Below are 27,973 nucleotides of genomic sequence, written 5' to 3'. Positions count from 1 at the left end.
GTTGTAAAAATCACATACATATATTTACAAATCTATTTAAAATAAACCTTCAGACCAAATTTTACCTGATTTTGTGTTTCACTTTGTGGAGTAAGTGTAACTTTTATAAGTAACATAGACCTATAACTTTATAATAAAGGCCAGAACAAATACAAAACATCTTTTATTTGGAGCTGGAATTTTTATAATGTACATTTAAAAAAAATGTACTTTTTTTTAAAATGTACATTTGTAAAATGTCCTTCATTTCAAAAGATCCCAAAGTACTTTGGCATGACCTACATGCAACACCAATGAAATACAGCCATATTCTGTAAGGGTGGAAGTGGCAGCAAAGAGGCCCATACCCATGAATATAATTCTAGACACAGACTCACAAGGCCGATTCTGTCACTCTTGCTCACATTGAGTAGTACCGTTCTTCCTGAATTCATGGGACTACTCATGGACTGATGTACAAGTCAACATGAGTACAGGTGGCGGGATCAGGCCTGTGGATGACGGAGATAGAAGAGAAGTCTAATCTGTCATTGGAGATTATTCCCTACTAAATGAGTGTTTTCTTGAATCCTAATTTTAAGGCATTTGGATACTATTTGGCTGAATTTTGGATTACTTTACTTTTTGTACCCTGTTAATGAAATAAATACCCTGTGAATTTTCTCCTTTTTGTAATTAATTTTCATAAAGAAATAAACAGTAAAAAAATACAAACACGTAGATGATTCACAGCTTGTCTATGTTACCAAAAACCATGCATTTGACAGGCTAGCCAATAAAATTGTGTAGTTACACAACTTTACAGCTGCAGGATCAGACAGTACAAAATCAGACAATATTACATGGACATAACGTGGTAAGATGGGGTAACAATTTTAAAAAGGTGGGGATGAGGAAAGAAGGGGATTGAAGGGGGTGGGAAGAGGGAGGGAAAGTGGAGAGGTCAGGTGGAATGAAAGTCTGAGATTATTTGAGCTGTCTCAGCATTCAAATGTATTCAGAAACTGGGTCCAGATTTCTGTTGAAGTCATATAATTGCTCTCTGTGTCCATAAACTATTCTCTGGTTTTGCTGCTAACTCAGACGAGTCTGAATACCACCATTGCTCTTTACTGGGTGTAAGCCTGTTCCTCCATTTTTGAAATCCTGTGATTTACAATGCAAAAGCAAATGTCTTACCTTTAAAAACAGTTTACAGCTGAGAGACTTTTTTGTTTTTTGTTTTTGTAAAGCTATTTAAAGTATTTGCACAGATATTTTTCACTCTCCTGGATCCGCAGTGTTAGGCAACATTCATGGTCAGACTCCATGTACATATTTCACTTTGACCATTACTCCCTCACACCTTTTAAATAAGGGATATGTATGCTAGATATGCCCTTATTTTTGTTCGCAAAAGAAAAGTCTTCCCAACCTAGGAAAGAGCCCAGCTCATTTCTTAATACACAGGGCTGAGGAAATACTTCTGTTTGAGTTAACAGTAGCAACTGTGTATGAGCCTGAGAGCTGTATCTTTCTGGCACTTTATTGACAAGTACCACACATCAAGTGCTTCCATTCTTTTTCGGGTGCTTGCTCATGTTAATTCCATTCTCGGGCGCTGGTATTCTACAAAGATTGAACAAAGCCATTCCGTAAGTCAGCACAGTTGTTCGTTGCGGTGGCAGACAGGATGAAAGATCGTCCAGTGTCTGCTTTCTGCCAAAGCCAGCGTCGTCTTCTTGAGCTTGCTAAGTCAGCGCGCAATGCGACGTGAACATGTGGACAGACAAGCAGGTAGCGGCCCGACAGATCTCTTGGGTCGGCACCTGTGCCAGGGAGGCTGCCAATGACACCTGTGCCCTAGCTGAATGCGCCATCACGGTTGCCTGCGGGGGCACCTTTCTCAGCTCATAGAAGGAGCGGATGCAGGCCATAATCCAGGACGAGATTCTCTGAGCAGACACTGGATGACCTTTCATCCTGTCTGCCACTGCAACGAACAACTGCATTGACTTATGGAATGGCTTCATTCTATCTATGAAGAATGCCAGCTCCCTAAAATGGAATGGACATGAACAACACAGCTCAAAGAATAACAGTTCCAAAAAGGTTAGTAACTGTTTTTGTTTTTTTTTCACACCCAAACAACCAGCGCTGTAACTGCCCATGCACTTTCGGACTTTGGTTCTATTACACCAAAATAGCTCAGTTTACCCCCATGGAGCTACTCCAGGTTTATACTGATGTAATTTAGATCACTGGCGAGTATCCCCTTCTGATTTTCTGGTGTCCTTTTTTTCTTCTGCACTCCCTCTTCCATACAGCAGAGGGCTTCCTGCAGCAGTACTTCTTGTGGCCTGCTTGCCACATCACTTCTATTCTGTCTGTAGGTTTCCCTTAGAACGGTACCATGTAGACCTCTCCGAGCCTTAGCTTCATCTCTGGTGTCCTTCAGTGTCAGCAGGTCCAGCCTCAGAGAAAACAGGCTGTCCAGTCCCATTTTCCTTGTGGCTGTGGCTTCCACAGACAAGTACCTCATTCTTTGAGGCTGCATGTTCCTGTCCTCTTGGCTTCTCTGATCCATCCAACTTCTAATCACCCTGCTCCCCATGGAGCCCTAGGATCTGCTTTCTAGCATGTGAAGGAGAAATTATATTGAGGCTCTGATCCTGCAGGGTGACTGTTGGCAAGTCGGGATGGAGATAACTGCTTTGAAAAGGAGTTCAAATCTGAACCAGTTTCCTAGTCAGACTCCCTGGAATCTAATGTTTAGTTTGGCCACATCCTGGGTGAATTTTCCACACAGTCAGAATCTGAAGTGCATATTTTTGGGGGAGAACATGATCTCAGCAATGTAGCCTTCGCTCCCCAGGATATTGTGACTCAGTAGTGGTGCCCCCTGGTCAGATGTGTTAACCCTGTATAGTAATGATGCTGTCATTAGATAGTGAAAGCTCCCCTCTGAGGTGTGTTTGATATCGCAGTCATGGTGCTTAGAAGTGCTACCATCACTGCATTTGTTATACAGCTGGACAATTAGACCTTACCCTCCCGCAAGATTCAAGATCTGCAGAACTCACTATTGGTTTGTAGGGAAGAAACTGAGTATTGGACAGCGAGCTGCTTTAAGCCATGATGCATCCTGCATTCTAGAGCCATTGTGAAGTCCATAGTGGTCACGGTCACAATGTTTTGTGTGTGTATATCAGGGGTCGGCAACGTTCGGAACGCGGCTCGCCAGGGTAAGCACCCTGGCGGGCCGGGCCAGTTTTATTTACCTGCTGACGTGGCAGGTTCGGCTGATCGCGGCCCCCACTGGCCGCGATTCGCCGTCCCAGGCAAATGGGGGCGGCGAGAAGCGGCGCGGGCGAGGGATGTGCTGGCCGCGGCTTCTTGCCACCCCCATTGGCCCGGGATGGTGAACCGCAGCCAGTGGGGGCCGCAATCGGCCAAACCTGCTGCGTCAGCAGGTAAATAAAACTGGCCCGGCCCGCCAGGGTGCTTACCCTGGCGAGCCGTGTGCCGAACGTTGCCGACCCCTGGTGTATATAGTGCTGTATTGATATGCATGCAAGCATATCACGTCCACAAGCTGTTCCCCACAGCGGGTTTATTTGAGTTGTTTTTATGAATGGCCTGAAACTTCCCTCTGTTTTCAGTTTTGGTATATTGACTTTCTGGGGTTTTGATGGGCTTTTGCTTTCCATGCTTATAGTTCCTTGAGGACATGCATGAAAAATTACATGAAATCTGTTGACTCTGAAAGTAGCTCTTTGGTGTGACTTGTTGGAGATTTAAGCTTCCTAGTGAGCAAAGCTCCGTTCTTACTGTTTTTCCTGGTGGATGAGAGTTTCAGGTGCTTGAGGAATTCCTCTTTCAACTGGTTTTGGACTTCCATATGAACAAGTCCATGATTGTGCCTAACTTCTAACCAAATCTCTTCTTTTTGTTTGTTTGTTTGTTTTTCGTGGAAAGGATTCAATATTTGGATGAACAGGTAGTCGCTAGGGTTAATCTCCATTGTACATAGCTCTTTAGAAGGACAAATAGATGTTCATTTCAAAGACCTGAAACTAAGGTCTCTACCTACCATGCCTTAAGTCATTTGGTTAAAATCATATATTATTAACAGATGATCAAGATGTCAGCAAAAAGCCATACTGCTTGATGAATTTCTACCACCTGAGCTGAGTGGAACAAGTTCACCATGCTGGAAACTTCAAGACCATGTAGATTATCCTTGTCTCACAGTTCTGAATGCATTCCTGTGTGGTCATAGGCAGAAGAGGCAAAGTTATCCAAGTTGCTTCTTAGCGAGGTCCACTTCCTCTTAGGGTCTGCTCACTACATCTGCTGATTGTTTGGAAACTTCTGCTGGATGGAGAGGACAGTGAAAAGTGACGAGCACTATTTTCCTTCTCTCACATCTTATATCACCCCCTCCCCCTTTGTATTCTGAGGGATCCTTTTTGGGTTGAGAGTTGTCTGATTTAAAAATAACTGAAGGGCTGAGGAATCTACCCTTCTGTATCTTCTGGCTTCCACTAGTCTTTGCTGCTTGGTAGAAAGCACTGTAATGCTGATTGCATACAGTCTTTCCTAGGATGGGGGGAAAAGAAGGTCTTTAACAAACTAAATTCCTAGAGAATTAGTTTACCTTCTTAGCTGTGAAGCTGAATGCCCTTCTCTTTGCATCCTGAGACACTTCAGCAGTGAAGTTAATGCTTGGAACAACTCACGAGGGGCAATTACTGCTGATTTTATTCACATGTGTAGTACATTAAATTCAGCAGGACTCCTTGAATAAGCAAGGTGAGCTAGTTGGAATGCTGTCAAGGGTGGAATGTACTGTTGGAGCAGTGGCAACCGCATTTCTTGTTAGTAAAAAGACCTATAATTACATGCTACTCTAGATTTTTAGACTCTTTTGGGGTCTAATGTGCTGAGTCCATTCTGACCCTCTTACCCTCAACATGTCATTTCAAGGTACTGTATGTGCTTTATTTTGTTTCGAAGGAAAATAGTGCTGTACAAATGCCTCATCACAAATGAGTGTTCACGTTTCTTTTCTGGTATTAAAAACTAATAAAGGATGTTTTGGGATTTATTTGAAATTGTGTTAAAATATCCCTTTTTGCTGTAGAGCTGCATGCTGGTTAAAAGAGCAGTCCTCTTAGTGGTGTGTATTTCAGTGTTTCTCTTAGCGAGAAACACACTGTAAGAGCGTACTTATTAGGGTTTTAAAATCTGCTTTAACAAATGAATCAGCAGAGCAACTGAAGATGACCATCAGCTATATGTCTCAAATGTGAGGTGATTGTCGGTATATTTCATAGATAACTTATTTTCAGAAATAGTGGTTTAGCTTTTATGTTTTAGTGCCTTTATGTAACTCTACTATGTCTTTCTTATGGTACTGGAGACACATCATATTTTTTTTTTTTTTTAAATCCTTGACTGCATTTTTTGAAGCATATTTTAAGTTCCCTGCTCTGTTGCTTCTTGGTCGAAAAGAAGTGCAGCAAATAAAATAAATGTGCTAAAAGAAATTCCTAACAGCAATGAACAGAAACAATGAGACTGAAAATGTACATTATTGAATAATGGATTTGAATAAAATATGTCAGGAATGAAGTGCTCTCCAAACATGAAAGAAAATGCTGTTTAAAAAGAGTGGGTTTCTGCTTCCCCGTCACAGTTGGTTTTTTGTGTTAGTATGTTGAGAAAAATAACAGGATTTCTCGAATAATTTGCTTTCTGTTAGTAAACTTTCGTAGGCCCAGATTCTTCTCTGTTTTAGGGTTGGTTTATGGCACGTCCCTAAAGCTGGTGTAGGCTGCTCAGTCTAATGGGGTCCATTTGTGGAGTGGAGGCAACATTACGGCTCTGACCTTCCTTAGAAGCCCCTTGTTATAGGATTTTACCTCCCCACCCCTAGAGTCACTGTCTTGTTTTTCGCTCTGTTACGGAACATCGTGGCTACGGCACTGAGTAATGAAAAAAGAGAACCCTCAATCCCTGCTCCCCAAATCAATAAACTTCCACTGAAGACGTAGCAACATTTTCAACCAGGGATTGACCAGATGACCAAAGATGCCTTTGCCAACCCTGAGATGTGTGGTTCTAAATTATATTTAAAAAAAGCCACAACATTTTAAAATATTGGAATTAATATTTAGGGTTGAAGTTTGCAGTAGAATGCATTTTGAGGGGCAGGGAGTAATGAGGTGCTGTATGTGTATGTGAAGGAGAACATTTTTTTTTATCATCCAGGCTCTTTTTCCTCTTGATGTGTGCTCACTCTCAGCAGATTCCTCTCCATCCTTCTGCAAGCTCCAGCCTACCAGCTGTTTTGGGGGGAGGGAATAGTAATAAAATACATCCAGTTTGCACAATCCTTGTACAGTTTAACAAAACATTTTTGGGTGTTTGTTTTGTGACTGCTAGACATTGTGACCTTTGGTTGGTAGTATCTCATCCGCATGCTAGAGCAAATAGTCTGTGAAATCTCTATGCTTTAGAGGGAGAGAGAATTTTCATTTAAATTATTTTATAATGATTCCACAGAGTCCATACATATACTTAATCTATGGGATAGAAAGAAGGGAAAGAACTACATTGTTCTGTTTTCCTATAGTGCAGTGTTTCCCAAACTTGGGACGCCACTTGTGTAGGGAAAGCCCCTGGCGGGCCGGGCAGGTTTGTTTACCTGCCTCGTCCGCAGGTCCGGCCGATCGCGGCTCCTACTGGCCGCGGTTCGCTGCTCCAGGCCAATGGGAGCTGCTGGAAGCAGTGCAAGCCGAGGGACGTACTGGCCGCCACTTCCAGCAGCTCCCATTGGCCTGGAGCAGCGAACCGTGGCCAGTGGGAGCTGCGCTCGGCCGGACCTGCAGACGCGGCAGGTAAACAAACCGGCCCGACCCGCCAGGGGCTTTCCCTACACAAGCGGCGTCCCAAGTTTGGGAAACACTGCTATAGTGTATTTCATTCTGAAGTATAATAAAATGTTTCCCATCCAATTGCTGTCTTTGGATAATAAAAATGCCTTTAAATTCTGTGATCTCAACATACTTTACTAAGGTGAGTGTTGATATCCCCATTTTAAAGATTGAAAAGCATGGCATGGAGATCGAATTAGCCCAATGTCGCACACCAAGGCACTGATAGAGATATGAATAAGAACCTAGAGTTCTTCCAGGAAGTGACTGCCTTCCTGTATTTTTTATAGCGCCTTGCATTTTGGGACATTAATTCTGATCAGGGTCTCTAAATGCTACTAGGACGTAAATAACTTCTCCTGAGGCCCCATCTCCTGCTCTAACCACTAGACCTCATTGCCTCCCACAATTACCAGCCTATAGGGTTTGTCATACTTTTAAATATTGAATTTGAATATATTTTAAAATTTTGCCTAATCTGGATAAATTATGCCCCGTCACTTATTTCGTTTCAGTAGTTTTGTATTGACAAAAAATTCCCTGTGAGGAAGCTTAGGTGTTGTGAAAGACTGCTAGGCTTCATTGGCAGCTCCTGTACAGTAGGGAACAAAAGTACAGTGAGTTAATAGGTAAGTGAAATACACAGCTTCTGTGTATGCCATGATTGTGTCTCTCTCCAATTGCACTCAGGATGTCTATTGACAAAACTGAAGCTGTTGCAAGAGTGTAATGAATTTGCCATCATTTGTACAGTCCTTTAAACCACAAAGAATAGATTTGTCTTCATTTAGAAATAAAAGGAAAGATCATTCCACACTGATTGGTTTTTAAAAGAGCCTTCTTATGTCCTTATCACTGGCTGCTCCTTTCATAGTGGATAACATGATTTTCATTCTGTATTACAGAAATGGCTTCAGATATTCCTGGATCAGTGACCTTGCCGGTTGCACCTATGGCAACAGGACAGGTGAGAATGGCAGGATCCATGCCTGCTAGAGGAGGAAAGAGGCGTTCTGGGTAAGTTATTTCATTTTATCAGTGGTGAAACTGAAAACTATGTGCATTCATAAATCAAATGCATACATGTACTAATAGGCATCACAACACTGGCTAGTATGTTTTGGTTTTCTTTTCACCATGTATGTTGTTGTTGTAAGATTGAACTTGCTGTTGTGTGTGTATTTTGTTTAGTGATGGGCAAGCCTCAAAAGGTTATGGTGTTATGGATTGGCTAAGCATCCATCAGGGATGTGGTCCTGAAGCCATTAAGCACGTTATACTTGCTCAGATGAGTAATCCCATTGGTCTCAATGAGATATCTTATGCAAATAAGTGGAGCAAGATGTGATTCTAGTTGCCTATGTAAATTTATCCAAACCTACTCGGTCTGAAAATTGGGCTTGGAATCTCCCAACTACATATTTTCTACCTAAATTTCCAATACAGTATTTCCATTTTCTGCCGTAGGTGCAGAAACCACAACTACTGCCTCTCTTAAAGTATTTTGGCTTGTCATATCCTGGGCCTGATTGGAAACCAGAAGTTAAAATGTCTCAGTATCTGAGAGAGGTTTGGTTCAAGTTCCTTTCTTAACATGGCTGGAGGTTTTGCTGGGGAAGAGGAAATTCTTATTTTATCCAAACTATTTTTGCTCATTCCTAATGTTGTGTCCCTAAGCAGGACAATATTTTGTGGTGGTGTGGTGTTGTTTTGTTTTGTTTTTTTTGTTTTGTTTTTTTTTGTTTTTTTTTAATCACGTAGTTCAGTGGCTCCTCCCATGGTAATATCTGAGTGCCCTCAACATGGAGTAGAGGAGTTTCACAGGGGAAAAGTGCTTTCTTCTACTTTCCCAGGCAGATGAAATCCAGATGGCGGTCAGGAGATCATTTTCCTGGAGATTTCACTATTCTATTAAGGAAAGGCATACACAGGTCTGTCCTATGTTTGCCCCCTAAATATGGCCATGACAGGGCTCATCAAGAGTAAAGATCCTTCAACTGAGGGGCATCCACTGAGAAAACCTTGATGCAATTCCTGTGAGTTCTCCGCTTGTGATTGTCAGCCAAAGTGTTCTGTCAATTTTAATGGTCTTCTAGGGGAATACAAGAGACAGTAGCTAGGACAGCTGGTCCCACTCCATATGTGAATAAAAACAGGAGGATCTGGACCATGTCTTAGACCTGGAATTAAATTGGCAGCCAGATGAGGCATGTGGAGCACTGGTGTGATATGTTCCTTTGATCTGCCTTACCTGTGAAGTGGGCTTCCACATGCTGAGCTAACTGTATGCAGTTGATCTTATTAAATCATGAACTATCCCGTTTGAAAAAGCTACATTTAGTGTTAAAACCGTTGAACACAAAAGCGTTTTCAAGCTTATGCTAAAAAACAAACACATTTAAAATTAAGATTGCATATTTTTCTAAAGGATCTGCTCTTAGAACTTATTTTGGGGACGTTCCATATGGCCTGCGAATACAGGAGGTCAGAGTAGATAATCACAATGGTCACTTCTGACCTTGGAATCTATGGAAAAAAGAGAAAGCTTTAACATCTTTTTAGTGGCTACTTTACGAAGAGTCTAACTTTAACTGTCTTGGACTCTTACGTGACCAGACAAATGATCTCACCACTGAGCAGCAGGCAGGTCAGCTACTAATGCTAATTACTAAGTAGTGACTGCCAAGGATTGATGTTGCTAAATGTGAAGTCTGCTGGTTATACAAAATATTGATTTGAAAGGTAAATCAAAAGGTCGTGGTCCTGAGTTTTAAATATACCATTGTAAGTATCATCTTTTATATGCAGAAGAATGGGATGGGGGAAAAAGGTAAAAGTGAGTTATTTAAAAATGTATTTAATATAAAAATTCTATGAATTAGATATTATAGGTTTGCTGCTGTACAGAAGGCAATTTTGTATCAGTGCATCTTCGTTCTAGATTAGAAGGTCCTCCCTAAGAGAAAGCATTTTATTCAGTCTATGTATTCAGACCTCCAGGGAAAGAATGCCTGGTAGGTCTGCCTGCTGTGTCTAATGCATTGTACTTTCTCTTTGAACAAAGCTGTAACAAGCATTTAGTCCTTTCCTTACTCCCCTGGTGATGTATCTTTGTACACCTAACTTCTTGGGCACTTTAGAAATGAATGCTTCAGATCAAACACAAAGGAATGCAGCCAGCGACATGGCCTTCTTTCCAAACTTTGGTGTCTTTTTGAAAATTGTTTTTTGTTTATAATTGCTGATGCACTCTGGCAAAATAATTGTTGTACAGGCTTGACTATATGCCAGTTTAAGCTCATTGTCTGTCCAGAAGGTGTTTCTGCAAGGTAAGGATTCCATTCCATTGACAGCTAGGAAATATGTTTTTTCTGTCTGTGGATTATGCCAAATGTTTTGTGGGGAAGAAAAAAAGGTAGAAATGCATAAGATTTCCATTGATGAGGGCAGTTAGAGTATGTAGACTTATTTCAGTTTATTTCATTTGCTTATGCTGATTTCTAAAGCCCTTCTCAGTGCAGGCACTGGCTATATTTCAGGCCTCTTTCTTCTGGGTTGTTTTATTTTTGGCTGGGTATCTATTTCTTTTAGGGCTCCGTTGATTTTTGGCCTTAGGTCAGCAGGTGATTTTGCCTTTGCTATGATGAGCCCTAGGGTGTGAAACTTGTTTTCTGCCCGCACCCTCAAGGATAGCTACCTCAAACCATCTCTCCCAATTTTTAAACATTACCTAAAATTCATTTTCTCCCATCTTCCCCACTCAACCTGCCTTTTGTGTTTCTTGCTTGAACGTGTTTTTAACTTAAAATGTTACTATATTTTATAATTCTTGTATTATTTATGGCACCCAAGAAAGCTTTTGCATGGGGCACTTTATAAATATAATTATTACTATCTGGCCTTTTCACAACAGCTCAATACTATGTTAAAGAAGAAAACAAGATTTATTCTTGTCTCTTCAGTATGAGAGCCCTGGATAGCATATTTTTAGTCTCTTTTTTTTAAATGGGAGTTTTAAATGAAGACAAAAGGTATTGTTTCTGAAATGATGTCATTTGTCTTCTGGGAAGTTACTTCTGCTGTATTGCTGATATGCAATTTACTCTTTCTGAATAGAGGATCTTATCTGTTGGGGTAAGGTGAGTTTGTTGGAATATTTTTTACATGCTGTGCTGTGTTATGCTAAAGGTTAAAACTGATTCATTATCCTTCTGGGTTCTGCCTCATTCTAAACAATACATATTAGTGGAAGGCAACCAGTTAGCATCTCTTACTTTTAAACCCAGTGTTTTTTCAAGATGATCTGAGTTTTTCCCTGTCATATAATTAACATATCTCTGATTTCCACTTCTACATTTTTCATTTTAAAAACAAAGACCAGAGTTGACGTTAATTTTGTGCAGCATTTTTACAAGTGTTCTATTAAGTTCGTTTAATTGCTTTTTTTTAAAATAAGCATTGTTTTACATTTGGAATAAAAATGCAATTATATGGTAGCCTAACAAAGCGATATGTATATATTAAAAACTAGTATGTTAAAGCCTGATACCACAGCTCTAGGCACTTAGATACTTCAGTGATAAGCACGGTATAAATGCTTAGATTTATTTTCTGTTTGCATTCCAGTCATCCACACAATGTGGTAGGTGCTGTCTATACATATGACTGACTGGCAGTCTTAACTCCAAAGAGTTTTCAGTTTTAAGAAACTCAGCTCTATCTAGCTGGATAAATACTTGCATGACTAGTTTCACTTATTCCATTGGGATGAGTCCCATGAGTAAGGGCTGAAAGACCAGGCCCTAAATACACTGTTATCAAGCTTTGCATATTCCAATAATAATAAACTGGACCAAACATAATAAAGCTGGGATGTTATGCTCATGGGAAGATCCAGCTCTCAACACTCCCTCCCTCCCCGAGTGTGTTTTGGCTGGGTTCTGGAAAAACTCCACCAAGGTCAGAGCCCCTTTAATACCTCTCCACAAGGGAAAGGATTGGAAGCGCTACACAGTGAAGCATCCTCCAGCTCTGACCCATGTCTCCCCAGCTGGTTTCCTCCAGGTCAAGGGATGTGTAGCACCCGCAGTAAACTTTTGACTCTCTCGTGCTTCATTTGCCAGTGAGGTTAGGGAAGGATTTGCTTTATAGACAAGGGTCCTGCAGTTGAATCTTCATAGAGTGACCCCTGTGCCCGTAAAGAGCTCTTTTGACTTCAGTGGCACCAACATAGGTGAAAGGGTCCAAATCAATTGCAGGGACAAGGATCACAGGAGAATTTCAACAAGGTAACGTGTACGTTATTAGAAATATCTCCCATGCAGCTGGTCTGAGCGAATTCAGAATATTTGGAGAGCCCCCTACTGAAGGCAGCATTGTTATGGAATACCAGATTGGCCATGAATTAGCTGTAAACAATATCTCTGTACAACTAGCCTCGCTGGCCACTGGAGGTCACTGTTGCTCCACAAAAATACAACTGAAAGGCCATTCATTATATAGAAGTGATTCTGAAACAGAACTTGGTAATGATCAGAAGAGCGCAACATAATTTTCAGTGGAAACATCGATGATGAAATCAGACTTCAACCAACCTATATACAAAAACCACATTTTTTTTTCTATGAGACCTTTTTGGAAAGTGGTTTCCTGACCACTTCCTTTAGAAATGAACAATCACTCTTGCCATCTGGAAGTATTAATGTGTCTTTTCTAATGAGATTTTCAGTTCTTGTGATTATTTTTTGTTTTTGTTCTATTTGTATATAGATTAGTGCCATCCAAAGAAATTTTTTAGAGGGCATCTGGTCATTTATGTTGTGTAGTTCATCATTTGTATTTTGTTTCTTAGTTTCAAAGAAGTTATTCTATGCCCAGAACTCAGTGTTGTACTCTCTATTCTTTAATATAACTTTTAATTTAAAAAATATTTGTTTTTAATTCAGTGAAACATTTTTTAATATGAAGACCTAAATAGTCTTTGCAGTTTCCTTTTGCCATAGCTATAACTTATCGCATTTATTATCATAAAAAACTTGAGGGCATATGGAATCCAGAATTTCCTTAAGTCTTATTGCAGTCGGAAATTTTAGAAAACTTAGAAGTATTTGTGTTGCCTAACAAAAAGTTATTTTTTTTTTAATCCTATGTTCCCCATCGGTAAAGCTAGTATAGCAATGCTTGCCAACCTTTATAAAGTATAGAAACATAGAGATGTAAAAATACTTTCTGTTTTAAGTAATAGTGTTGTTATTACATGACTTTGTAGTGGCTAAAAGTCACTAATTAATTTAATCTAGGTCTGTAGTGATTGAAAGTCCTCAGCATCTAAGGGCTCCCTGATGACCAGTGTGAAATGAGTTGGTGATCTTGGTTTCTAACTGACAAGTCCAAAAACCACCACAGTTACAATCAGTTGGGACTAATTGACAGCCAGTTTTAGCAGAGGCCAAGAAACTATTAGATGTAGACATTGACCTACTGCTCCCTCTCACTGTTACATGTGAACTCTCCAGACCTGGGCGAAAGCATGTGAGCGGCACAGTGCGGGGAAATCTGTATGACTGTTGCCCTCTTCTGTATTATGTGAATAACAGAGATCTTCATTATGTATCGGCCTGACCCAAAGAAGCCCACTGAAATACATGGAAAGACTCCTATTGATTTTAGTGGGCTTTGGGTCAGGCCTGATGGCTGCTAATCCAGCACATTCAAAAGAACTACATTTCACTTAAAATTAAGAAGAAAATAACAGCAATGCAGATTTTTGTTGACAGAATGTTAATTTAACTCTTGGCTTCTTAAATAATGATTACTTATTCAAAAATTTTGCTTTTTCAGAATGGAGTTTGATGATGAAGATGGGGAAGGTCCCAGCAAATTTTCAAGGTGAGCTTTTATAAGTACGTGGCTAAATGATTGGCTTTTACGATGCAGGAAGACAACTAGCAAACTACTAATATTGACAAAACTACAGTCAGGCTGAAATGTGTTTGGTGTCTCCCAGTGCTAACGAATTGGCTTGAACTTCATAGGCAACATCTTCTGTGTCGGCAAATTAGGCATACTACATTCTGGCACATAATAGCCAGTAAGTAGGTTGATATCCACCTCAGCCCACAGAGTGTCAAACCCTGCAGGAACTATTTAATGAGCAAATTTTTTCAGATGAATCTGCTTACTTTAGTTGTCGCCTCACGGCACTCAGAATGCACTCTGCTTTATCACATGAAATGTTACATATATCACGGAAACAATTTCAGATGAGGAAATTTGTGACTTTTAGTTACAATATTCCAACTTTGAGAGATGAGCGCTCATTATTCTTGGTTGCTGAATTTGTCTTTCTGCCACTGAAAATAAGTTTCCTGTTGATTTGAATGAGTTTTATATTGCTTATGATAGTTGTAATTTTTAAATTGACGATTAAAATATTCTGCCAGATCCTACTTTAAATATTGTGTGTGTGTCTTGAGCAGTAATATAATATTCCAGTAAAGTTGAAACAAAAGTTAAGTGACATTGCCATCCTTCACCTTTCATTTCACTTTTGGTTACATTGTTTGCACTTTCCCATTAGAAAAATATGGGACACACCGTGTGTATTCAGAAGCCCACCACTATTACTCACATTGCAGTTGGAACCATGATAACAGCCATGTTTAATCACAGTTGTCATTAATAGGGTTCTAGAACAGTTTTCCTGCCTAATATTGACAGTGATATTGTGTTAGAACCAAATTCTAAAACCGTGTCATGACTTACCTAGTAAGGTCAACAGTAGCTCTGTTTAGCTAGTGCTATTCTCAATGGATATCCAAATCCACCTTTTTGAGTGGTATTTTAAGCATGTGAGTGTTAAAGAACTTCACAGACTTTAAGTGCCTCCGGCAGCAGCTACAGAAGTAAAATATTATTATACTGAGCTGATTTGTGCATGCAGATATCTGTTCGCGTGCGAAAATGTAGGGTTTTGTGGGCATAGTGGTGCATATGTACTTTGCATGACACCACTCGTTGCCAGAGCCTTTGAAAATTTGACCCTGTGGGTCCTGTTTTTATTTTTGTTGAAGCCAAATTCTTATCTAACGTTAAATTCAGGTGCTTATGTATCTGAAGACAGAATCTGGTGCTTAATGGCTTTTAGTGCTTCAGCACCTTAACTCTGTACTCTTTTTGGGAAAGTGCAACACTTTATTTTGTTTCCATCTAATAGCATACGCTATTTAGAGATGCAGGCACTCTCCATTGAGCCTATCCTTTTCCTTTATATTTTCAGGGCATGACCATATCCCAGAAAGCAAAGTAAAATAGAGGAAGTAGCATTTTATCTTGTAGTCAGTACAAAATAAGGGCCTGATCCTGAGATTATTGGCATGAATGGCGACTACAGGATGAAACCTTAAGGCAAAATGCACCACTTCAGTCCTACTTGAGCTCTATTTTGAGGATTTACATATGACTCAATGAAAAAGGAAATGTGACTGTAAGGCTGAAAAAAACTGGCTGGAGGGCTCATGAGAAAATTTAGTACCTACAAGTACTTTTAACTCACTTTAAAAAAAAAAAAAAACAAAAAAAACAACAACAACAGTCTACACTTAAAGTTAATGGTGACCCTTTAAGTTTTCAAAAAAAAAAAAAAAAGTTGTTGTTTATACTGTACTTCCCATGAAAGCTTTAAAGGATTAAAGATACTAATAAATTAAGGTGTGGTGCCTTTGTATTTATCATGGCAAAGTGACAATTATAATATAGAAAATCAGATTGGCTTTTCTTGAGAACTAATGCTCTTTATTTTCAGAAAAGCATTTAGCGCTATTATTGCGTTCTTGACAACCCATCGTTTTTGGTTTATTTGTCTCAACTTTTCAAAAAATAAATATTCATTGGGACCAGGTATTTTGATTTATTTCCAACAGCAGGATCTTCTTTTAGATATTGTTTTATTTCTTGTCCACATTAGGAAATACTGATTCCAAATGATGACTATATATTTAGAAAAGAGAGACAGGAAAAAAGGTGACATAAGTAATGTCTTATGCTCCTGACCGCCTTTTGGAGAATGCTACAAAAAGGATAACTTCCTAGCTACATTTAAGACAGAGGTGAAACTTCCATTGACTTCAGTTGCGTTGGGATTTCACTCAAAATATTTAGTCTAATTTAATTTGTAATTTATAATACATAACATGATATAATTTATTATCAATTCCTGCTACCTGATTGACCATATTTCAGTCCTTTAATATAAGAGAAAATAAGAAGTTTTATTTCCTGTATTTGACACTTGAGCATAACTCTATACTTGTCTCAAGAACTCTCACACCTAGTAGGCGTCTATACAGTTATGCTTTATTTCTCTATACAACTCTGTTTATCTGTCTAGATCTTTTTTAAAAAAAATAGGCACTGTACGTAAAACTGGTGCATTTACACCAACTGAAGAGCTGGCCCTGTGTGTATAACTCATGAGTATAACCAGATTTCGGGAGGCGGGGAGTTTCTAGTGATCTTAGCAAGGGATCATAGCTACACACATGAAACCTGTAATTAAACACTACGTCTATGCAGAAGGACACTACACTTTTTTGCTATTGCTTCTGATGCAAAAGCAGAATTCCACTTTGTTGGAGGGCATCAGATGTGGAAGGCAACTTTGCTACACCTGGAACAGAATAGAAAGCACATAGATGTGCACCGACGTGTGTTAACGCCTTCATTGGCCTAGAAAATTAAAAGGACTATGGGAGTTGGGAGGATATCTTGTGCAACCCATTTTAAACTGTTCTTTTTCTTTCTTATAACTTTATTTTTGGCATGTACATATTTGGGTCTATGTAGAAAGTTAACTTTGCAAGTGTACAGAGCATTTTAATTGTAGCATACTAACAGCTTTTTATTAGTGAAATATTCTCTTTTTATATAATAACCTTTGAATAGGATTAACGGAAAAGAAGATTTGTGCTTTTAAATTGCTCAGGCAATAAACAGAAAAGATGCCTATTTAAGTATGATTGATTAATCACTGGTAGTAACCCACGAATACTCAAATAGTAGATTTTAGGCTTCTATCCTCTGTAGGCTGCAACCACTAGAATGCAACAATTATACACACTCTAGGGAGGTTAGTATCGGCTCAGGTGTAATAATATTTAGCCTTCTGAAATCTGTACACAAGGAAGTAGGTCTGAGATTCAATCCAGAAGAGGTCATTGGTGATAACTATGCCTTGTGAAATGACAGACACTTTCATCAAACACAGTATGTTATTTCTAATACAGAGAGGCGGATGGTCAGCTGGTGTAAATCAGTATATCTCCATTGGCTTGAGTGGAGCTATACTGACTTACGCCAGCAGACGATCTGGTCCAGGATCATAAAGAATACTTGGTGGAGTGTACAGTGTCTGTATTAAAGCTGTTTACAAAGGTGTCCATAAAATAATGAATTGTGTTTGGATGTCTCTTGTCTTTCCACAATTTGTATGTGTCATCACTGCCCTCTACTGAGTGCCGTGGGTAGTGGATGCAGCCTGCTGAAGATATCCCTACTACAGCTGTGCAACCAGGAATATTTCATGGGGTTACTATTAGTAACAGACTAATAGTGCTTTGTACAACTTTCTCAAGCAATAAACAAAAAAGCTCTAATATTTTAAGTGAAACTAGTGGGTCATATTTTGACCTTTTTCCTATTAATACACAAAAAGAGAGAGTTTTTAACAGCTGGTTCCTGGTCATTCAAAAAGTTTCACCAGAGTCCCCTTTTCCTTTCCGTTCCATCATTCCCATAATATCCTGCTTCTCTTGGTGTAATTTATAGTAGTTGCAATTGCAAGTGTTGTCTTCGCCTTCTACTTTGTATTGACTTTCTAGTTTTGCATAAGCCTTTTAAATTTACTTACCATATTTTGTTTACAGGTATGATGGTGATCAAATCTCAGGTGATAATGAAAAATTTGCAAGGTAGGCGTGTTCTGTAGAGATCCTCTGCTGAGAGAAAAGAAGGGGGACAGTCGTATCCAGAATTTCTCAGTCTGTGCACCTTAGCTTAGAGAGCTGGTTATTTTGTTTCTAGGTGGGAAGATGATCAAAGTACTGCTGATGCAGAGAGGATGGCCAGGTAGGAACAAGGAAAATCACATACGTTTTGCCCCTTTTATTTTACACGATAACATTCCGACTGATCACAATCAGTAAGGTTCACTTATTTAGAGCCTGATCCAAAGCCCATTAAAGTCAATAGGAGATTTCCCACCTACTGTTGACTTTGCGGACTTTGGATCAGCCCCTTAAGGCCAGATTTAATACTCTCAAAAACATTCTTTAAAAACCAGTTAGGAATTATAAATCCAGGACTCCATCTTCTAAACCTGTCCATGAATGTAAATTTCCAGGATCAGACCCTTTTATAAAAGAGTCTATGTTCCCTCTTGCTATCTACTAAGCTCAACTTTTCAGGTCAATGTCCAATTTATTTGTTTGGTCAGGCCCTTTACTGACCTATGGATTAATGTAATAGTTTTAAAGTTTTAAAATAATAAATACCATGGAATGTTGGATTTTGTCACTGTTTCCATGCAGTAGGTCCTGTTGTCCATTGGTTACTCTGTATGATACTGATTGCTACAGCCACACTGCATAGTTAAAAACAATGTCGATCCCAGGATATTAGAAAGACAAGGTGGGTGAGGTAATATCTTTTATTGGACCAACTTCTATTGGTGAGAGAGACAAGCTTTCGAGCTTACACAGAACTCTCATATCTAATCTCTCTCTAGTATCCTGGGATCGACACGGCTACACCATCTCACTCACAGATAGCTGAGAATCTGAAACAGGTCCTTCGTTAGGAAGAATGTGATAAACAAAGTATACGGTAACCTTAACAAAAGAGAGAGGTTGTAATTTATTGAACCATTAAGGGCTGACATTGCAATACACTTGTTTGAATTGTATACTAGTTGATGCTTTACTCCTAAGTAAGGCTGCATGTTTGTCATGGAACTCACAGATTCCGTGACTTCTGCTGTGGCCAGTAGCTCAGGTCAGCAGCTGCAGTTTGGGTGTTTGGGAAAGGGCTGGGGCAGGAGGTGCGGGGCGGTGCTTACCTGGGTGGTGGTGGTGAGGGTCCTCCAGCTTCCACCTGCATGTCCCTGCAGCTCCTAGGCGGAGTGACCAGAGAGCTCTGTGTGCTGCCAGTGCCCGCAGGTGCTTCCCCCAAAGCTCCCATTGGCTGTGGTTCCCGGCCAATGGGAGCTGTGGAGATGGCGCTTGTGGCAGGAGCAGCGCACAGAGCCCCCCAAACCACCCCTCCCTCTAGGAGCTGCAGGGACATGCGGAGCTGGGTAGGGAACCCCGCCAACACTTTTCCCCCCACCCCTCCCCAACAGCAGCGGGGTCCTGAGTTGCTTGCTGCTACCCGTCTCCCCCTCCCCCTGCAGCACCAGCAGGGATCCGGGGCCACCCCCCCACCAAAGAACCCACGGCCCCCCGGCCCACATTTTAGTTAGGGGTATATAGTACAAGTCATGGACAGATCACAGGTCGTGAATTTTTGTTTACTGCCCGTGACCTGTCCATGACTTTTACTAAGAATACCCGTGACTGAAACGTAGGCTTATTCCTAAGGTCCTTATTGATATCAGTGGGAATTGTGAATGTGGAAACAGAACTCTAAAATGTGTTGATTCTGTTACAATGACTCCAACATGTAATACCTGCACATCTGATGCATCTTCCAAAGCAACACAAGCCAATGCTTTCCAACTCTTCTAGGTGTTCTATGATCTTGCTTATTTACTAGAGTATTTCAAAGGGAAACATATTGCAACTGGGATACAGACCCTAAATTTTAAAAAAAGCTTAGTTATGAAAAGTGGCTGAAAAGTATTCTGTACTTTGCTTAGTCCGCTTCCATGAGTCACTCCCTAATTATTCAGCCCTGAGTTATGCTAAATCAGAATAAATTAATCTCTTCCAATACTGCATGTTGTACCAATCAGTGTTACTGGATTCTCCATGTGGTAATCTGCAATTTCACATCTTGTTGGATCAGTCAGTAATCTCACAAAAAAAACTCCATACAGCTCATTGAAATCAGTGGAAGAAGCTGCTTTGACATCAGAAGTGGCATGTCCTTCGTATGCTTGTAGGTAGCTACCTCTTTACAGGTACAGTATGCTGGTGCCATGTCAGAAAATAAAGAAATGCACCTCTCTGATGCAGTGTAGTTTTCTAGGTTCAGTAGGTCAGTTCCTCAGCTGATGTAAATTGGTTCAACTCCATTGACTTTGATTTACACTAGCTGATGATCTGTGCCACACATCCTAATTTATATGCAATATTGACAGCTGATAATCGAAAAACCCTGAAATGCAACTGGCCAACTCAGTAATATATTGTTATGTGCTGAGAACTTTGGAAATAAAATTTAAATGAGTCAGTGATCCTCCTTGTTGTAGGGTATTGGGAAGTGTGAGGAGGAGGGGGAAAAAAACCCTTAGTTTACTGAATATTGTTTTTCATAATTTGATATTAATTTGATAGGTGGACTGAGAGCTGTGTTTTGCCATGAAAATTAATATCTGTACGCTAAGGCTGGAGTTTTCAAAGAATGGAAATTATACATCTAACTCCGTTAGACCTCTTTGAAAATCACACCCTAAATCCTGAAGTCTTTACACAATTTTTAACTCTATTATTTATCAGGTAAAATTCCCATGGACTTTAATGATAGTTTTGACTGAGTAAAGACTTTCATTATAAATGTTGTCACTCATGGAAGACAAAGTAAAACCAAAGCTTCTGATAATGTTTTCTTTTGAATATTTTTTGAGCACAGTATTGGTATTCAAGAGTTCCTGAATACCAACACCACCTCCTAATCCCAGCTCTAGCTTTCTTTGGCTTCCTCAGTCTTCCTTTGTAGCTATAGTCAAGTTATTTAAACTCTGTGAAACAGGGTTATTGTGAAGATGCTCTAGGTATCTGTGTAATTCTCATTGAAAATAAAAAGCACTATATTAGTGTTGAATATTGTCATAGTTATTTTATTACTATAGTTAGTTGTTCTCTTATATAATTACCTGTTCAGTGTCTGGCAAGTCAGGACCTACTTTACCTTTAATATTTGGTTTAGATATTGTGTTTACTTATTATACAAAATATAGTCCCAATCTTGCAATCTGATCCCTGAAGTCTTGGTGGGGCGGAAGCATAGAGGTTGAAGTCTGCTGCATAGGATTACAGGATTGGGTCTATATCACAATTACAAAATTTTAGTCAGAGCTGTTGCTTACTGTGGACCTGAAGTCCATAGAGGGACTCCCATTGATTTAATCAGAAGCTGGATCAGGTTCAATATTAATACAAGCAACACCTCACTAAGGCCCTTACGCTAGGAGGCACAGAGCATCTCTTGAAAAGTGGGACTTCCCCCGGAGTTGACAGCCCTCAGCACCTCACATTCCTTTTGCTGTCTGCTGCTCTAAACCAAGTGAGGTATAAATGCTAATGGGTTAGAGCTAGGAACTGGCAGTTTGGAAATCTGGATTCTTTTCTCCGCTCTGCCACTGACTTACTGTGTGACCTTGGGCAAGTCATATTTAACTGTCACGTGCCTCAGTTTCCCCACCTGTAAAAGGGGGGATAATAATGCTTACCTTTGTAAAGCGCTTTGATCTCCTTGGATGAAAGATGCTACACAAGTGCAAAGTATTGGTATTATAAATAATAATAAATGGAAATTCCTATACTGATCTTGTCTTGCTTTGTCTGTTTGCTTGATCTTTCTTTAAATGTTTAGGGAGAATCATAGTGAAATTGAAAGACGCAGGAGAAATAAGATGACACAGTATATCACTGAGCTGTCGGACATGGTGCCCACCTGCAGTGCATTGGCCCGTAAACCTGACAAGCTGACAATTCTGCGTATGGCTGTTTCGCACATGAAGTCTATGAGGGGCACCGGAAATAAATCTACTGATGGGGCATATAAGCCTTCTTTCCTAACGGAACAGGTAGTTGCTTCATAAATGTTATTTCTTCCAGGCTGAATAATCCTGTTATTTTGAGAGGTGGGGTAGAAAGGTCAGTAGCTCAATATATTTAAGAAACAGGTTACAAAATGTAAATTCTCACCCTAAATATTATTTTTGGCAGGTTGCAAAGTTTCTGTGGCTCAGAGTTCATTATATTTCTTTTCAGACTGGATTCCTGACTCAGTCTGGACTCCCCCCCCCCCGCCCCTGGCCTTCCCTTCAGGTGGTTTTAGCAGTCTTTCTTCTTGGGCAGACAGGCCATGGAGAGAAAGAGTCCCGTTTTCTTTCCTCCCCACCCTTAAATAGGATTTTCATAAGGCAGGAATTGTTTGTTTCCCAAACTTGACCCCCCCCCCTTCCCTTCCAGTGGAAAGTTACAAGAAGTTCCAGGTAATGTTTAATATCAGGTGACAAGACCACCTACAAAACTCTGTAGTATCACAGCATCCATGAGTCAGTGGCAATATGGAGCCTTGCAGGAAAGCCAAGCCTTTCACAGTCCATTGTCCACCCGGTCTGGCTTTTCCATTGTTGTACTGAAGTATTAACAGTGGGCATCACTGCCAAAGTAGCATAGTTGAAATAGTCAATATTCCTAACTTCAGATACAGAAATGATACAGGCATACACATTGGAAAATCACATTCAGTAAACTATAACCTTTCCAATCAGGGCCGGCTTTAGGGCGATTCAGCCGATTCCCCGGAATCGGGCCCTGCAACGTCCCAAAGGAGCTGCCGCCGAAGTCCCGCCACTGTTTTCGGCGGCAGCTCAATCGCTGCCTCGGAGGAAGGTCCCTCCGCTGAAGTGCCACTGAAGGCACCGGCAGACGAATGAGCTGCCGCCGAAGTCCCGGCACTGTCATTGTCGGCAGCTCAATCATTGCCACTGTCTTCAGCTGCATTGCTGCGGAGGAACCTTCCTCCGCAGCAGCGGTTGAGCTGCCGCTGAAGACAGCGGCGGGACTTCGGCGGCAGCTCCTTTGAATCGGGCCCCGCGGTGCCTAAGCCGGCCCTGTTTCCAATGATACCTTACAAGACCCATCTTGCATGAAGTACATCTCAGATATGTCATATTCATATTGTAAGCATATTTTCTTAAAGAATATGGAATGAAACGTAACACTTTTATCTTGGGACTCTCTAAATTTGCTTCTGGGGGACCGCAAATATTGTCACTTGACTCGTCTTCTTACCTCTGTGTAAGCTTGAAAGCCTGTCTCTCACCAACGGAAGTTGGTCCAATAAAATATATCACATCACCCACCTTGTTACCCTTCTTTAGGGCAGACTAGTCACTTTTCATTGTATTTTTTTTTTTTTTTTTTTTTTTTTTTTGAGGCTTACAGAATGGCGCACACATTTTTTCTATTTCCAACTGTGTTAATAATGGATTTAAAATGGGGTCATAAATCCTCAAGTTGCAGCTAATATAGAGGGGGCTGGGCCACTTTAACAAAATCATCTTGTTTTTAGTTGGTGTTTCAGAAATTGATATACTGACACCTGTGGTGAAAAATAAGATACATTTCAGCAGAAGCATGTAATTTATTAGCAGTATTTCTGATAGCTGTGACAGCTCTTTAAGACAATGGTATCAGTTTACCAGACTAAGATCTCTTCCTTATCACCCAATATCATCTACCTTCTGTCCAATTTTGTACACTCCAACCCACAGTGTAGCTTGGAATTTCCATAAACTCTGTCTTGCTCTCTAAGCTCCATTGTAGGTCAATGTGTGAGATTAAATGTGAGACGTACAGTGGTGGGCAGTAGGGTCTAGCACAGACGTGCATTGTTTAGGCACCCTGTCTCCACCATAGTAACAGTCGCAAAAGTCTGAAGCAGCAGCACTCGGAGACCCTTATTTAAGAGACTAAAATATTTAATCAAAACAATAAAGTGGACAATGAAAAAGACAGGCTTGAGAAACCTTGTTTGTTGCTATACAAGTTTCAGCTGCAACAGATTTGGGTGGGTGTTAAGAAGGGAGTCTGAGTAAACAGAAATAAAAGATAGGACCATGTCTTTCACTCCTCATCAACCATTTTTGCACAACAGATTGCTTCCACCAAAGTTGCTATACATTTTTTTTTTTTAATACATGTAAACATATCGCGCGCACAGGTCAAGCTGTTGGGTGACTAACTGCCCAGTTTGTGCATGCAACAGTGAACATTATGCACACAAAAAAGGTAGGTACTCTTTAACAGGAACACTGAGTTCTGTGCATAAAAAGAGGCTATTTGAAAACTGGCCCTTAGCATTCAAATAATTCAGGGAATGGAAAAGGTCAGTAGTGACCCTCCTTTCCTATGTAGAAAAGTTCTACAGAATTTGATAGAGATTAATAATCTTTCAGTAATTTTTTTATTATGTCTGCTATAGATTTCTATTGGAAAGTTTAAAAAAAAAACTATTAAAAATATATCGTTCCTTATGAGATTTTACAGAGTTTGAATAATATCTAAAAGATCATATTATACGTCAAAAGAATCCTATAGAATTTAACAGAGATTAAATCAACAGAACATTTCAATAAGGATGGAATTGCTGTATTATCTTTAGCATGTCATTTTTCCTGTTTGTGCCTTTCTTTATGATACCCACTTCAGAGGGGAGTTATGAGGCTTAGTTAATTTTTCTAAACTGCATTGAGCTCATCAGATAAAAGATGTTGTTGTAGTTACTAAGATTAACAATTTTTGTTTCATTACAAAATTGGATGCATTGTTATATCAGTACACATTGAAAATGTGGGTCACTTACTATTTGACCAGTCATTCAAATCACAAACAAGTGTTGTGAGTTGAGGGTGACAGATGTATTCTTTAATTCTCTCTTCTTGCTGGCCTTCTAATTAAATCCTGTCTTTGCAAGGAACTGAAACATCTTATCCTTGAGGCTGCAGATGGGTTCCTGTTTGTAGTTGCAGCTGAGACCGGGAGAGTCATCTACGTATCGGATTCCGTTACTCCAGTGCTGAACCAGCCACAGTCAGAGTGGTTTGGCAGCACACTCTATGAGCAGGTTCATCCAGATGATGTGGAAAAGCTGAGAGAGCAACTGTGTACATCTGAAAACTCTATGACAGGTCAGATATATCTGATATGTGCTTCGTTGTATTATGGTTCCCTTCTGAGCTCAGCTGAAGTTCAAAATCCCAATTAAAGCCTAGGTCAGTTTAGCCTTTTTTATCTATGAATAACGGCAATTCAGTTCAATGAGATTAGGCTGCTGTTGTCTTGCTGGCAGTGCGATGATGCTGGTGAGCTTATTAATTTATGTGTGTTGTTAGAATCTGCTCCCCACTTACTTGGCTTCAGGTTTGGGCTGTAGACACTGCCCCTCCCCCCCTTAACTTAGCTGTACCTTCACATCTCTGGCTTGCCCAGGTGTGGATTCTGCACTGATTTCCTTCCTTACTCTCTGATCTTTTTAGCTTCTTCACAAATATATGTTTTCTTTATGCCTGTGTTTATTTTGAAACCTGAAATGATTTTTCACACTTTTCTCTTTTCTAAAAGTTTCATGTGGTCTGTTAAGAAGAACCATATTCAAAAGATTTAATGCTTGGCAGCTCAAAATCACATGTGGTTTTTTAGCAAGATATTTGCTGCTCTTAGCTAGTGTTTGATTTACAACGTACTTTGTGGTTTTCTACTTTTGAATTAAAACATGCATAGCTTTATCTTTGTAATTGTGGCATGTAAAGCCATCAAGACTGAGTACCACCAATCGTAGATGTGACCTTCATTACTAAGGCATAGGCCCGGGGTTCTCAAACTGGGGGTCGGGACCCCTCGGGGTCACAAAGTTATTACATGGGGGGTTGTGAGCTGTCAACCTCCACCCCAAACCCTGCTTCACCTCCAGCATTTATAATGGTGTTAAATATATAAAAAGGTATTTTTAATATATAAGGGGGGTGGCTCTCAGAGGCTTGCTTTGTGAAAGGGGTCACCAGTACAAAAGTCTGAGAATCCCTGGCATAGGCTGTGTTAGAACTAGCAAGATGGAGCTAAATCCCATTTTCACTGAAACTTGTGAAGTAGAAAACCAGAATTACTTAAAGACTGTGTAGGCTTGTTCCTTTTGTCTAGCCGTGCAGTATGTGTATATCTGAGGAATACTCAGGCTAAAGAAAAATACTAGAGCTGTGCAAAATGTTCACAACAAAACTCCAAACAAGGCAAAACTTACATGGTTTTCCCTTCCTTAGGAACTCAAACTTCTGACCTTGTTTGCTGGAAGTTTTGCTGTGTTTCATAACCGAAAGGCCTGTGGCCCAGTTTCAAGTGAACCCGGGCAAAATTTACAACTTCCATATAAAAAAAGTGCCAAATTCAGGGTTCCATGGGGTTTTGGAGTCATGTGGTTTTGGCAAAGATTTGCTTTATTCAAACCATATAAACTCAAAGCAAAATTCAACTGTGGAAATCCATATGGATCAAAACCAAGAGAATGTTGACAGGAACCTGTGCAGACTGCTGAGATCCACATAGCTCTAAAACTTTGTGCTTTGTTTAATGAAAAAAAAAAAAAAGCATAGACGTTCCCATTGCATAGAGCACTTAATACAGAGCATTCCCTTTTAAGAAGCAATTATCCCAGAGACTCACTTACTGCTTAGGGGTGGATCTTCAAAAGCGCTTAGCTCTGTTCAGACAGGAGGCAAGGTTAGATCAATGCTGAGCACTTTTGAAAAGCCAACTCTTAATATATTCATGCATTTTTAAACTTGTGCTGCTTTTTCGTTGAACCTGCCTTTGCATGGAGAAAAGAACATTCAAAAACTGAACACAGTTGGGGTCAAATCCTCTCCCTGAAAAAGTCCCTTTGAGCTACTAGATCAGCACAAAGGGATTTAAATCTGCCCTAAATGGACAGCTGAGGATTCCCCAAATCCAAGGAAATTTTCAGCTGATATAAAATCTGAATAGTTGTCCCTATGCCAGCCCCTCCTGCCTCAGCCCGTGGTGTAGGGGACCTGCTGGGCATGGGAAGGTGCTAAAGGGGCCGGGTCTAGAGCCATTACAACCTGGTGCAGACAAGAGCAGTGCATGGGAGCAAGTTTGTCTAGACCAGGGGTTCTCAGACTTCTGTACTGGTGACCCCTTTCACAAAGCAAACCTCTGAGGGCGACCCCCCATATATATTAAAAACACCTTTTCACATATTTAACACCATTATAAATGCTGGAGGTGAAGCAGGGTTTGGGGTGGAGGCTGACAGCTCACGACCCCCCATGTAATAACTTCGCGACTCCCTGAGGGGTCCCTACCCCCAGTTTGAGAACCCCTGGTCTAGATGTTGTGAACCTGGTTGCTGTGTAGAGTTATCACAATTGCATATATAGAGCCAGTACTTCAGCCTTCAAAGGGCCAATTAAATATCTCTCCAGCCATAAACACATTCAGCAGCCTGATTTTTATGTTCAGTACTGGGAATTGCATATACACATTAGACATATACTATCACACACATCATGCCATTTATGTGCATCACAGAAAGAACCAAACTTTTAGGGTGTTTCTGGGATCTTAACTAGAGTTTGTATAACACTAGTCTAATTGTTTTCTTGTATTCCCATCTGTCTGTATCCATCTGCTGTCTCTTGTCACATACTTAGATTATAAGCTCTTTGGGGCAGGTCCTGGTCCATGATTGCGGTTCCTTGGTGGTCTGATAATATAAAGAATTCATGCCACTGCTAATAGTCTAAAGCAGGGGTCGGCAACGTTCGGCACGCGGCTCGCCAGGGTAAGCACTCTGGCGGGCCGGGCCAGTTTTATTTACCTGCTGACGCGGCAGGTTCGGCTGAACGCTGGTCCCCACTGGCCGCGGTTCGCCGTCCCAGGCCAATGGGGGCTGCGGGAAGCTGCGGCCAGCACATCGCTTGCCCACGCCGCTTCTTGACGCCCCCATTGGCCCGGGACGGCGAACCGCGGCCAGTGGGGGCCGCGATCGGCCGAACCTGCCGCGTCAGCAGGTAAATAAAACTGGCCCGG

The 27,973-nt window shown here is 40.5% G+C and overlaps 1 protein-coding gene across 8 annotated transcripts in view; it reads left to right on the top strand.

Moving 5' to 3' along the window:
* The window catches only part of ARNT2 (aryl hydrocarbon receptor nuclear translocator 2), a 137,772-nt gene that overhangs the window by 23,637 nt on the left and 86,162 nt on the right, over positions 1-27,973 (top strand). For 6 of the 8 annotated variants that reach the window (XR_004647578.1, XR_004647576.1, XR_004647577.1 and 3 more), the window contains exons 2-6: positions 7,826-7,937; positions 13,761-13,808; positions 17,843-17,887; positions 21,729-21,942; positions 24,843-25,056. Coding sequence is in view for 5 of the 8 variants with exons in the window: in XM_034784949.1 (XP_034640840.1) it covers positions 7,826-7,937; positions 13,761-13,808; positions 17,843-17,887; positions 21,729-21,942; positions 24,843-25,056 (633 nt within the window). In the remaining 3 variants the exon portion in view is untranslated. The remainder of the gene's footprint in view (positions 1-7,825; positions 7,938-13,760; positions 13,809-17,842; positions 17,888-21,728; positions 21,943-24,842; positions 25,057-27,973) is intronic. The other 2 variants (XM_034784952.1, XM_034784953.1) reach the window with 1 other exon arrangement.

Source organism: Trachemys scripta, chromosome 10, assembly GCF_013100865.1.
Source record: "Trachemys scripta elegans isolate TJP31775 chromosome 10, CAS_Tse_1.0, whole genome shotgun sequence".
Taxonomy (NCBI): Eukaryota; Metazoa; Chordata; order Testudines; family Emydidae; genus Trachemys; species Trachemys scripta.
The sequence above is the reverse complement of the archived record's forward strand: the minus strand, read 5'-3'. Positions and strand labels throughout refer to the sequence as shown.